The sequence below is a fragment of the Patiria miniata genome, unplaced genomic scaffold (genome assembly GCF_015706575.1).
Source record: "Patiria miniata isolate m_02_andy unplaced genomic scaffold, ASM1570657v1 HiC_scaffold_3, whole genome shotgun sequence".
Lineage (NCBI taxonomy): Eukaryota > Metazoa > Echinodermata > Asteroidea > Valvatida > Asterinidae > Patiria > Patiria miniata.
The window spans coordinates 10,936,102-10,950,505 of NW_024037069.1; the positions used below are offsets into that span (position 1 = coordinate 10,936,102).

At 39.8% G+C, this 14,404-nt stretch overlaps 1 protein-coding gene across 2 annotated transcripts in view; it reads right to left on the reverse strand.

The window, feature by feature from the left end:
- LOC119737293 (S-adenosylhomocysteine hydrolase-like protein 1) overlaps positions 1-14,404 on the reverse strand; it is a 45,062-nt gene that overhangs the window by 29,862 nt on the left and 796 nt on the right. Inside the window, exon 1 of one of the 2 annotated variants that reach the window (XM_038211517.1) lies at positions 6,199-6,483. The exons of the other annotated variant lie outside the window; for it this stretch is intronic. Within the exon in view, the coding sequence (XP_038067445.1) occupies positions 6,199-6,246 (48 nt within the window). The 5' untranslated portion in view covers positions 6,247-6,483. Of the gene's footprint in view, positions 1-6,198; positions 6,484-14,404 lie in introns of those variants that run through there. 2 annotated transcript variants of the gene reach the window in all.

Below are 14,404 nucleotides of genomic sequence, written 5' to 3' on the forward strand. Positions count from 1 at the left end.
AATATGACAAAAATTGCTTGTGAATGCTTTACAGCAGATTTTGTTAGACAGCAAGTTTTTTTCTTGCGAAACTGGGACCAGGAATAGTACGGGACAGCCGTCCGGTAAAGGGGGAGAATCCCTTTAAATTGACTCAGGCCACTATAAGATACAGAAATGAATCACATCCTGGGATATTGCATGCTCTTGCGCAGCCCAGCGGAAATGATTATTGTAATGAACTTAACTCAGGGAACTGTAGAGCCCATGTGAGCCCAAGTCACGCGTGTCACGCGTGCCCCCCTCCCCTAAACGCCCCCGCACACATTGCCCCTTCTCTCGTCCTTGGTGAAGGGCAGGGTCCTTACCTGTTGGGTGTCAGGGCCTAGTTTGGATAAATGTCGTGCCAATGTAAAGAACAAAAGCATAAAACTTCAGCCAGTTGGACACGGATCAATTTTGCAAGTTTGGACAACTTCCGACTTCTTACGTCTCTTTCCTGCAAAGGAATATCCCTCAAGACGATTATCAGGGGAAACCAGCCCTGCTGATGCCCGTTGGCACCCAAAGCATTTTTCTATCCTTGGCTTGACAGATTCAAAGGGTTCACTGCTGTAAAACCAAAGGAAGGACAGAACCATTGGAGAAACCAAATGATGTGTATCAAATTTGTGATGCAATCAAGCTAAATGAGTCGTTTGTCGACCCTAGTCAAAAAAAATTTATTACAGGTTTGAAAAGAGCACAACCTCAGCATAACTGCTGTGAAAACCGCATGCTGGTATCATCTTTAGTTTAAAAATTATGGAAGTCGGAACACCAAGAGATGTGATGAAGTGATGTGATGAAGTGGCCCTATTTTGGCCTGTATCTCCAAATGAAAATTCCCAACAAACGACTCATGTAGCTTGATCGCATCACATTTCCTCTTATGCCGTGTCCGCACTGGACTTTTTTTTGGGAAGGTTTTACCGAGACGATGGTAAAATGAGAAATGGTCAAATGTGACCACTGTCCGCACTTGGACTTTCGACACGGGAAAATTTACCCAGACCGCGTGGGAGAAGTAACCGAGCTGTCACAGTGTCAGTATAATGACTCACCGTACACAGAAAACAAATTGCCGATCACATTTTCAGCCGCCGATACGCACAGTAATATTACACACGCCATTTGCATGCACAACATAATCGTTTACACGATATTATTTCATCTTGACTCGCTAAATCTTGACGAAAAGGCCTAAAATTCTGACGCATTTGTGATGCACGTCGTCGAAGCCATGCCGCTGTACGATGTTCCGTGCGGCAGCAGTGCCATCAGTATTCGTTGGTTCCCATCGCATGCTTACAGAATCAAAGCTATGATGTGGGCCAGGAACCAGTGACTACAGCCTACGTACGGTACCGGACCATGATGTTCCGTGCATGACTACAGTAGCGTATCAGGACGAATTTGGATCGTAGAAAATAACATACATCGGTGGAGAAAGAGAATTTCCGCAAATTAATTCTCAGAACGTGATCTCTCTTCTCTGTGTATGTATTTGTCCATTGAAATATATATTTTAACGAGATTTTACCGCTCGGACTTGATGATACACCGCAGCATGTTTCTACAAAATGTTCGGCCACTGCACGTGCAGGTTCGTGCGGTCTCTGAATGCATAACAGGGCGCTCGGGCCGGATGTACGCTTTCCTGAGCCGCTTTTACTGGACACTTTTACTCGCACTGTCCGCACTGGACTTTACGTCTCGGGAAAAGTGACCTGGTCAGTTTTCCTGGGCGCGTGGGAAGTTTTCCTGGGCAGCAGTTGGCCAGTAAAAGTAACCGCTGGACTCAGGAAAAGTAACCGAGAGGAAAACGTCCTAGGCTGTCCGCACTGGACTTAAAATGGGAAAAGTACCCATAGTCTCGGTTAGTTTGACCAAAAAAAGTCCAGTGCGGACAGGGCTTTAAACTCTCATCCATAACAAAATAAAGGGATGAGAACAGGAAGTGGGTGTCAAAAAAGTAACGCTTCCTTTGTTCAGGAAAACAAACAGTATCATGACAATTTTTTTAGAGGACAGTCTAATTTCAAAGGGCTACATTCCAATTCGGATGGAAAAAAAACACTTTTAGTTTCTAGATATTTCATAACTATCCATCCAAGGACTGTTCCAAAATACATGTTTTAACAATTAATGTGGCTCGTCAAAACTGCTCGGGGAGTGTGGCCTAGTGGTTAGGGTTTGTGACTCGTGATCAGAGGGTCAGGGGTTCAAATCCAGCTGCTGGTCATATCTTGTGTCCTTGGGCAAGCCACTTCACCCCACTTGCCTCAATCCACCCAGAAGTAAATGGGTATCCTGTGATGGACTGGCATCCCGTCCAGGGGAAACAAAATAATTCTCTGTCACTTTACATTGGTATACCTCTGAAACTGGAGATAAAATCCGGTTTGATGGGCCATATTGGCTCAACAGACTTTACTTAAAACTTACTCAAAACACTGAGCTATTCCGTTTTTATAGCTCCATGCTCAAAACCAAGTACAGTCGACTCTCGTTAGTACAAACTCTGTTAATACAAAATTCTGGTTATAACAAACATAAAGCCTTGGTCCCGACTGTGCATTTATATGCACAATGAATGGGACTGATGTTCCTCTTAATACAAAATTATGGTATAACAAACAATTTGGCTAGGTCCGAATGAGTTTGTTATACTTATATAACGAAACTCGACTGTACTGCAATATCATCACTCACACCAAACTACCGGTGCCTACATGTACATGTACATGTACAATGTATGTACATCCTCTGGACAAAATGGCTTATTCATAACAATGAACGGCGATGGAGTGTCAGTTCCTGGTGACGGTGATGTCACAACAGATAAACAAACACTACTAAACAATGTACTTTGTGCACAGTCGTTCACTTCCACAGTATTAGATTACCTAATGTACAGTTTAAATGTCAAACTTCATAGACAATGACTCTACAAATTGAACTTTTGCGAAATTCATGTGACTCTCTTTTAATACGAAAAGTATGACACAATAAATCATGACTGGGCACAAGGAAGGATGGGCACATGTTTTTGGGAAACAATCACATACATGTATACTGTTGTAAATTTGAGTCATTTCTCATTATATTACTGCTCATGCTTGAAAAGGAAAGAAACTACATGTAGTTCCCCTGCACCACAAACAGAATTGTTTCTGCTCTATTTATAACAATTCAAACCACAGAATTTACATGCGACTGTAATATTGTGTCACGTACAATGTACATTTCTGCTAAATCAATTGTTTCAATTTCTCAAGGTGCATGTAGGACTAGGAGAGTCTCGCTGTTCGCATTCCCAGTGATTGATGTCAAATTCAAGTGATTTGAAAAGGCACTCCACATCTGATTTGGATATATTTTAACTTACTGCTTGAACTCTCTTAAATAAAATTTAAAAACCTGCAAATTCACAATTCTTTCATCCAGATTCAAATTTTTATGCAAAACAAATTTCTATCAATCATCTCAGATTCTGACGTGGGTGGGAGGAGGGGCTGTACACTAATTCACTCAAACTCATATCAAGTTGAAAACAAATAATGATAAGAAAGCACTGATTTGCTGTCACGTCACATCAACAAAATTAGGGCTGTCTCGAATATTCGAACATCAACGAATATTCCAAATATTCAAACACAACAAATATTCGAATAGCTTTTTACCGGTTTGAATATTCAATTCAATTCAGTGCTCCATCCTAACTTCCCTTTTTGAAACCTGTCAAAGACATGTTCATTTTGGACCGACATAAGTGATGACCCAATTTCGAGATTGGATTCATCCTATAAAAAGCTGAGATATATGACACGGGGGTCATCAAGCCATCGCTGTCGATCGCTTCGACCATTTTCCATTTTGATTCCATTTGACGGATATGCACTTCTGCTCTGCGCAATATCAAAACACTGATTGTGACATTTTTGGACGGCCTCAATTTTCATGCCCGTTGTCGTCACTTGTAGGGCACAGCCCAATATTTGCCGGTGTGCATGGGTTGTATGTAATGACCAGCTGTCTTGGAATGAGATTCCGGATGCTGTGTGGAATTGGGGGGGGGGGGGGGGCAGGAAGGGGTTGGTATCATTTCAGCAAAGTTTGCTACTGGTATTTTGTTTGTACATGCGTATTTCTTCCATATTGATTTTAATCAAAACATGATCAATCTTTGCATTCTGTGTGGGTTGACATGTGCTATACTGCCACACATACCATACAATGTACATGTACATGTACACGTAGCTTAGCATCACTGCCTACAGCAGCATACAAGGTTCATGACGCATATGCCTCAAAGTACGGTACACTCCTATTTTTCATCTACATAAAGTTGTAGCGTCTTTGTATGTACATGTACATGCAGGTGGTAGAGGTACCAGGGCAATAGACTTTCAGAGTCTGCCTAAAGGCCATCGCGAAAGCAAATGCCAACGCGAATTTGAGACAAAACAGGTCAACACATTTCAACTCTGGCTAATTTGCGCAGTTAACGAATCCTGATGTAAGATTTGCTTCTTATTCACATGAAGTATGAACCGGACCATGGGCATTTGTCGTAAAATCAGGGAACGGACCGACTGACATTGTAAATGTAAGGGCGAATAAATTTACAGCAGACATCACTGTTTAACAGTCAATGTGCAGCTCGTGAAGTATACATGTACATGTACATGTTCCATAGGTCACAGGAAGTGGCACAGTGCTGGCACTGTCAGCACTGTGGAAGGAAAGTACCCAAGCGTACATGTATGTACTGTACATGCATGGAGTCTCCAGCTGGCTCAAGGCCATTTAACCAATGCAGTATTTGAGAAAATTGTTGGTTCTCAGCAATGGTTTATACTTATAGGTCTAATCATCGACACTATGATACAAACTTTGTCTTTTCTTGAGAATGACAGCACCATGCAGGTTCAATGATGTCACAGGATGTTTAATATAATAATATTTACTCACAATAAAGTGGACTGCAAAACGTACTTCATAATATTTTGGCAGTTTCGTTTTTGAGAGTTAATTTGCAAAATAAAGATCCTATGCCTTGAACTATCGCTTTGTCATTATTGGGAAGGGCGGGGGGGGGGGGGGGGGGGGGGGGGGGTACTTTTGCAAGGCATCCACAATGATACATCATCAGAAAATACATGTACAGTCACAAGTAATTTGCATGTGTTACACAAACACAGGCTTCTGGTTGTGTAATGCTCTCCTGACACTAACCCTAACCTTCCCAATTCTCTGAGGATTGGGGGCCTTTGAAAATCAAAGCACTGGAGGATTTTGCAGGATTGAGAACGTAACGGGATTTTGCCTAGAGCTCTGGAGGATAATGGAGGATCAAGATTTGCAGGCCCCAACTGAGGTTGGAGGATCGAGTCCCTGGCTAGTTTTGCCCCCAAAAATGTACTAGGGCAGGCATCCACCATATACATTTATCTTCAAGTAAACTTGAATCTTCGATCCTGATTGGTCACTCCATAGCACAAGCCGTGCTAGTATGTATATAACCATGTAGCACAGCCTCACTCCGCGTATTGCGCTTTAAGATGCGAGCGCCGTTCCATACAACACGCACGTGCAATAGGACAACCGCTGAAAAGTTTGTGTACAGCGTGCGTGTTCCATATCTTTACTGTGCGTCAAGTTTGCTTGAAGATAAATTCGTTATCACGCTCGCGTTCGTGGAACATGGAAAATGTAGTGCGTCTGTGTCCCACATACCTTCGGCCTCGTGGTATGTGGGACACAGACGCACTACATTATTCCGTGTTAACACTCCTGCTCGTGGGATAACTTATGGTATACCACTGTTTAGTGTACAGCCTCTTTACTCCAAACATTTACATGTAGGGCCTTGGCACTGCCATGCCAATCAACAATACAGGCTAACAATGGAGGATTTCTTTAAGTTACACGGGCCAATGAACTCATAAGAGCAATGAAATCTGATTATGTGATAACATGCCAGCAAACCCAGTGGAGGATTTCGAAGGATCCAGGAGTCGAGGCCTCAACAACAACAAGTGGATGATGAAGGATTCACATGCTTAGAGTGTTGAACAGTTTACCATTGGAGGATATTATTAGAGGATTTAGGCTGCTTCTGGACAAGAGAGCTAAGAAAGTTAGGATTAACATAAACTAACATTTTGGACTTACATGCACTTTCTCTGGTCCAGCATCATCGGTAGCAATCAAGTTGAACATGGCTTCGAGTTTAACCAATGGTTTAACAGCGTGCCACCCTATGAATGCACAGGACAGTCACATGGATGTGCATGCACCTTTCACTGACACTCTCAATAAGCAACAGTTTGGGGGCAATGCATTTTGTGCTGGCCAAGCAAATATCGATCTGTGAAAATGTCCCATTTATTATTTTCCGGGGCCCAGTGCAGTGTGGATCTGATGTATTGCCTGAACTTTCACTGCAGCAGTGCAGTGAGTATAAAAAAGGAAAGGTTACAAAAGTGAGTGTCAGGTTTCGAACTCTCCCTGAGAGATATCAATTGGCCTGACACAGTGACAGGAAGGAGCCTGACTACAGGATGTGGACCTTCTGAAGGACAGGGTATTTTTACCTTTTGGACAAAAGGCTAGTCACAAAAGTACACGTCTTGGGATTACAATGATATGAATGAAGTCTTATGAAAATTTTATGTGGGCTTTCTGAAGAACAGGATACGTGTAATTTCCACTTCTGGGCAACACAAAGGAGGTGACAAAAATAACAACGATTTGAATGAAGTCTTATGAAAATTTCATTCTGTGATGTGGGTAAAGGCAGGAAGTCGTCACGATTACCAGTACCTGACAAAAATAGCCCATTGTTAACAGGATTACGAAAGGTGATTTTGCAAATTCTTAATATGCATGCACTGCCCAGTATCTACATACAATACATGTACATGTATTTGCATGGGCAATTTAGCATAATGAAAGAAAGTGTTACATGTATATATATCCGTGACAGAGCCAATTAAAGATATAGTCCATCAATTGTAATTTGTGCATTTTGTTCGTTTGAAGAAACAAAAGTGTTCAAAATCTAATGAAGGATACTGAACAACTAACCTGATGAAGTTTCAGCTCAGCTTCAGCTGTATATTCCGAGAAAAACATCATTCTAGGATCTCAATTTCAAATCTAAAGTTGCTGAATCATGTTTTGAATTGTTTTGCATTGCAGCTATACGCGATGTCGCGCACTGATCCGACGAATTATAGCAACCGCGCGCGCGTGTGCGTCGTGTCAATGCTTGCGCGCTTCGCCGAATAACAAAACGAACTACTTATTTAAATTTCCTACGGTGCATCTTAAGAAGCACCGTTGGAAAGGCCTTCTTTCGTTGATTACTTCAAAACTGACAGCTTGCCAGAAAGAATAATTTCACAGGGAGTTTAAGTCCACTTACTATCTTGCAACCAAGTATGTTTTTCAACAATAATTACGTCAGTTACTTTTCGGATGGCTGCAAATGATGGACGAACGCTTTAACTGTGACATCTAATTAATGATTCAGAGAAATGATCCAAAACTCCTAGTAGTAGTATGTAATCTCCTTGACTATTACTTGATGACGGATACATGCATAAGATTTATTTTAAAAATATATTTTCCGGTTTGTTCGCTAAGCTTTGTCGCAGACAGTGCCATAACACTAGAATTGCCCAGGTATTAATTAACCCTAACTCCCTAGCATGATTTACTAGGAACCATACCCATCCTGGCCACTTCAATTCCAACACCATATGGGAAACTGTACACACAAATTCAGAACTTTGTCTCTGGAGGTGTGCCAACCCAATGTAAGTTTAGGGGTACTGTACCCATCCTGACAGATTCCAACAAAACATGCCGTTGGGGTTTGATTGGTTGAGTTCTGATAGGGTTAACAGCATAAAAATGAATATCACGTGGAAAACTAAATCAAACCAAGAAAAGAATTGTCAATTTTATATTTTCTACTATAGACTCCATACACAACATGTACATTATCTATCTTCTTTGTCAAATTAGTAAATTGCGTTTACGTCACCTGCCTTATCAGCTGAAAACCTCTCCGCGTGCATATTCATTTCTTGCAAACATTCCTCTGTGGTTTAATTCACAATGGTCCAGCAGTTATTTTGCCAATCCCAATCTACAAACGTCAGTCTCTCCATGCGGAATAATGCAATTAGATTTGGCCAAGTCACCATTCACACACTTTAATACGGGAGGGGCTGAACACTGGCCACGTGCAACCTGACCTCTCCATGAACTCAAAAGTGAAATGCATATTCACTTAACTGAATCCAATTGGAAAGCAACTACAGCTGTATTTTTGAATGCCGTAGATACACACATGTGTACCATAAAAGGTAATACAACATTTGCCAAAAAAAAACTATTATTATGAAATTCCTTACTTTACTGTCAGTAAATAATACGTGTAGTAGTTTCAAAGCATCCCGTGAAATCATGGCACCTGGTGTGCTGTCATTTCCAAGAAAAGTGGACTTTTGTATACATTTCCAACAATGGTTTTCCAACCATCGTTGGAAAATAACTGACTTTAAAAAAAAAAATACTGCACCCGTTTTTACCTTTGTGTTTAATAGGGTACATGAACAAAGAAAATCGTGATATCAGATGTCAGACGCCTTGAAAGCAAATTTTTATGCAGTTTTAATGTTATAAAATAAACAAATATACTCTTTAAATACACAAAATGTATCACACCACAGTGGATTTACATTATAATCTGACAGATTTAAATGGACAGCAGATTACTGATACGCAGAGCGTTTCATAAATCTCACAACCAGGGCATGGGGTCACTTTGCCTAAACTAATGAAGTCAAGCCATGTCTTCTTCTTCTTCATAGTACTGAAGGTTAAAAAAGCTTCAATTTCAACCTCGTCCCCAGTGCTTATTTTATTTCCAACCTCGTTTCCATTAGTAAGCCCTGGATAACAAACTTTCTTCCTGTATCCTGATTGAATACCGTAATGGATTTATATCGTGTAGGTGGTCACGGTGTTGTTATTTCCAACGTGCCTTGGGTGTTTTCACATTCACTGCAATTATTACATCCACACCTTCTCAAAAATAATCATTATTTTCCAATTTGTTCATATTAATATGAAATGTGACTCTGCATATTGTCTGGATAAGATTGTTACATTTTAATTTTGAAAAAACTTTGTGTTTTCGTCACTCACACCGTGACGAATTGATGCTGTTTTTACCCCAGACACCGCATACAAAAACAAACGCTAATGTAACGCACATGCAGGCACCAGACTATTCCTCATTTGCATACGTGTTCAAAAATCTTGCACACATACATGTATGCAAATGATCCAATATCAGGGCGAGAGAGTAGGTAGTGGTGGGCACGTACTGCTTGACACCCTGGGAACGAGGTTGCTTCAATTTAGCCTTAATTTTTAAGCAATTACTGAAATTTTGTTGTTAAAACCCTAACCCTCTAGGGTATTTTGGCTAGAAACCCTGCCAAACGCAGCAACATGCAACACTTGTCTTATAAGTGACAAGTTTGCCTATAGACTAGTGTAGCAAGATGCGGTCACCAAATGCAGCAGGATTGTTCAATGGGACTAGCTCTCATTGTCTCAGAAGTGGCCCGTTGATGCACTGGTGTTGGAAGCTCATTGTGCACCAGACTTATCCACCTGATGCACTGTGTTGTGTCTGGCAGGGTTAGGGTTTTTAAGAAGCACACTGCTTACTGTACTGTAATTCTGTTTTACACTGACAAATGTACGTACGTTTAGGGATTGTGTTTTAATTTCAATATGTTTTAAAAGATCTTACATACTACAACATGTATGGTACTACTAGTGTTCCTTTTTTTAATAATTTGATATTTGATTATTCTACATGTACATTTGATATGTGTTTAATCCCCCCCCCCCCCCCCGCCTCCTCTGCACATGCCCTGATCAAGTTGTACAGGCGGTCGATCAAGTTGTACATGCCACCGCCTGATCTAGCTGCCTAGTGGGATTTGCGTGCACCTGCGCTTGTCAAAAAATGACAAAGAGCTTTAAAAATAATATGTATAATTTATATCTGTTTATCTTTATTTATTAGGAAGTAGAATACCGTAGCAGCGCTTAGCATAATTTCATTTCCAGGCCATTGGTTGGCCCTGGAGACGAGGGTTTCCCTACCACACCGTGCAGCGCTATATCTTTGTGCAGAACCGAAGTCGCCAAAATGTTAACCCAAACACGAAACATGTTTCTGTATTCTTGTCCCCAAAAAACCCACAAAATATTATTTTAAAACAATTTAGCGTTAGGCGTGTGATTACAATTGTTCGGTGTGTGAGGGCGTGAATAGTCCAAGGTGTGTGAGACTTGGTACATGTACATGTAGGTCTGCCACGGGTACATGGTACAAGAACGATAACACAACTGCCCACAACACATTATACTATACATACGTGTATATTATATGCGTATGTGACACCCCCACTCGCCTTGTGCACCACTCATTAAATGATCCACTGTGCATGTACAAAGAGTAGGTCATCATACAACTGTATGTACAGTGCCTTGTGTAATCGTTCATGTTATCTGTACGTGTATATTTATTCAACGGTTATTACATGGAGGAACAACAAACATTTCTTTTCATTTTTCTGCCAATGAACTTTGTACAAGTGTACAATTAAGATTTTTATTGCTAGCATCTTCATCAGATTACCGGACCTACAAATGCATATTACTACATTGAACAGCATATTTAATCAATGTATGTACATGTATACTTTACATATGATGTACAGCACGAGCCTACATGGAAATGTACAAATTGGTTAAATTTTCTTACAAGACTAGCATCGCCCAATTAAGCTTGCCACTTTCAACTCGCGCCCCCAACCTACGTCACTACACCACCGGCCCCAATTACAAAAGCAGGCATTTATTAAACGATACCTGATTAAACCGGCCAGAGACCATCGGCGAGACCGAGTCTTGGTTTTGCATGGTTTCTGCATCTACGGCAGTTCCTTGCGCAGATGTACTCCTTCAGCTAATTCCTCTCTCGTCTCGCTGTGCCCACTTCAAAACAGCCGGCCGCGACAAAAAATAAGAAATAATCCACGGGTACTCTTTGCCTACTGCGGAGGTGATTTCCACTGCACACATGTACATGTACCTAGCGGCGTGTACTCTGTCTCTTTTGCGTCTACTCTCCCCCCCTTAATTATTAAATATTCTGGCTGGCGGTGTGAACGCTCTTGAACTTTCTCTTCATCCAGCTCTCAACAGCAGGGGTGGGTGGATGCGGGCAGAGGCAGGCTAACTGGATTTTTTTCTTCCCTTGTTTTTTTTTCTTCTAACGATGGACGGGAAATCAATATAAGCAGCCAATGCTTACGATTTTACGTTTCCCTTTCAGTCGAGTGTATTGTTTCTGTTTAGGTTTTATCTTATGAGTACAAAGTACGTTTATCGTGCATACTGGTTGGAGACATCTGCCTGCATATTAAAGTAAACAGACTTCAAATTAAACACTGTACCTATCTCAACTGACTACCGGTAACTTCTGCTGAACACTAAAATTAACAAAGAGGATTTGTATATTTACATGCATATTCTAAAATAAAACAAAGCGGCAAATGCCGAATACTAAGAATAGTTACCGTTATAAGTGACAAATATCATCCTTCAGGTTTGACTTGTAATTTTGAAATTCTAATTCTTCAGTTTCTGCAAAAATCATTCGCTGACCTTTCAATACGTACATGATGTGCATTGTAATTGCTTCATTATTGATCTTATCACGAGTGCAGTGACATGTACAGTGTAGGCACAGGCATAAATCTCGCTAATCATGCAGTCATTATCCATAATTTGTAACCATGCAGGCTTGACAATAAAATTAATCTCTTGTGGACTTTTTTTTTTGTTAATTTACAGACACATACGTGTATAGGCATGCCAGGTGCAAAGCTAATTTCACATTTACTTAAATGCACGTTTCCCCTTGAGTCCTGTCAGTATACGACATACATTTTTGCAAACATAAAAACTACCAAATTAATTATTGTGAAATACCTTACTTGAATGCAAGTGAAATATAGTCTAAACATCCTGTGAAATCATGGCACCTGGTGTGCTGTCATTTTCAAGAAAAAGTGTAATTTTTGTATCACTTTCAAACGATGGTCAGTCAGGTCTAGATTTTGTTTGCAATCGGTTACACATCCATGAACCGGTGCAACCCAGCTCGTCTGGTTCCCTGACCTGACAATTCCCAGACGTTAATACATTGCTCCGTTTAGGCTGAGGGAACCAGACTACAAGAGCATAATTCTTGGTTTTTCCAGCATCTAATGAACAAGAAACTTTAAACAGGTCCGTGTAGCAATATTTGCTATAAAATACTTACCCCGAAATACATCCATTTTTGAAAATTATAGCAAAAGCAAATGTTGTACATTTATTACCTTTAAATGCATTAACAACTAAATGAAACATGTATGTGAACATTTATCTGTTTGAAAATATGTACACCCAGTAAAGAACATGTGCCAGTTTATGTACATGTGTTAGTTACATGCACATTTACATGTACATGTACACGTACATGTACATTGTACAGTGCACATACATGTACATGTACATTGTACAGTGCACATACATGTACATGTACATTGTACAGTGCACATACATGTACATGTACATTGTACAGTGCACATACATGTACCAGTACAGGAACTTGAACGTCTTGTACATTCATCAAACATGTACATGTAGCAAACATTCTGGAATTAAATGTCATGGGCACCGCAGTTTTCGAATCATAGTCACTGGAGTACAGATGAGGAAATTACACATCACAAAAGCATGACCTTGTGGACTGTAGATAACATTCTTTTTGTCATTCAAACACAGCATGCGTACCCATACATAAAGGGACTGAGCCTATGAATAGAACCAACCATATTAACATGCTATCCAAATACCTTAATGAGATTATTTTATGATCAGGTGCACCACATGTATGGAGTTGATGTTTGAACAGTCTAAACCTAAATATCCTTATTGACCTTTTTAATTTGAGCAACTGAATTTGCAAAAGATGATTTGCTAGTGTTTAAACCTTTTTAAAAGTATATTTGTTGTTATTTAAATTAACTGAAACTTTACAAATATCCTTTTTTTCTTAATTGAAGTATTGCGTTATTTTAAGGGATATTAATCTGCTTAAAGACTTAGGTAATTTGGGCCTAATCACGTTGCTGATACAGACGAGACATGCAATGCGTGACCTTGTATATTTTTTAAGCTTTTAATATCACAGGCCGATTCAAGTGATATACCCATACATGTATCCATACATGACACTATGCCGAAGGCAATATTTGATTTCAAACACAAACTATACTGAAAAAGCATTGGGATAGATAGGGCTGACATGAACTGAAATTCCACACAAGTACATTTACCCTGTGTTTAAGACCTGGCACAAAGTTACGTATTATATTGTACATTATACAACTGTACTGTGGACTTGGACTAGAGCTGGTTAGAATTGGCTGATAGAGGGCGCCATTTACTTATTGTTAGTCTTGACTGTTCAGTGTTCTGCATCACACAAAGTAGTATTTCCTTGAAGTGAAAGGGTTGGTCATCTGACTCACCATGTGTTTGTAAGAAACACATGAGCATGATAAAGACATGAAATATTGGCAGTTTTACCTGCATGCCTGTTCAGTATCAGTGATCATAGATGACAAGTTTCTTTCATTTGATAAGAAATGAGATACTTAACATGATTTAACAGCGACTCAACTTCGTATCTTTACGTTTCGGAATTTCATAGCACCAAACACTGTTTCCTTTGTTTCGTTCAAAGTCTGGAAAGAATTCAGACGCCATTTCTTTGGTTGTGTACAAAGTCTATTTTCTAACAAAATTGGAACTTGTTTTTTAGTCCCACATTCATGTCTTTTCAACATTTTTGCAATGACTGAACTTCACTGAGATATTGATGAAACAAAGTGGCGTCAGGATGCAATATTTCCATTTTTCATTAACAGTTTAAAAAGTGTTTCATATCATAACAAATATTGAAATAATTACTCAGTTTCCAAATAGTGGGCCTTTGCCAGAACTTAGAATCGTGATGATGAAAGATTGGTTCCGTGCAAGTAATGTTTTTTTTTTAACAGTTGGACTTAATACTTGCTTGGCATTGTTAGTCTAAGCATAGAACAAGGATAGTCTATTAGTTACATCCCTATTTATCAAAGACAAAGACAAGTGGTAAGTTAAGTGGTAACAGTCCAATTGGAATCAAAATACCTAAAAAAAAATCATATATCCTCATGATTTTAAT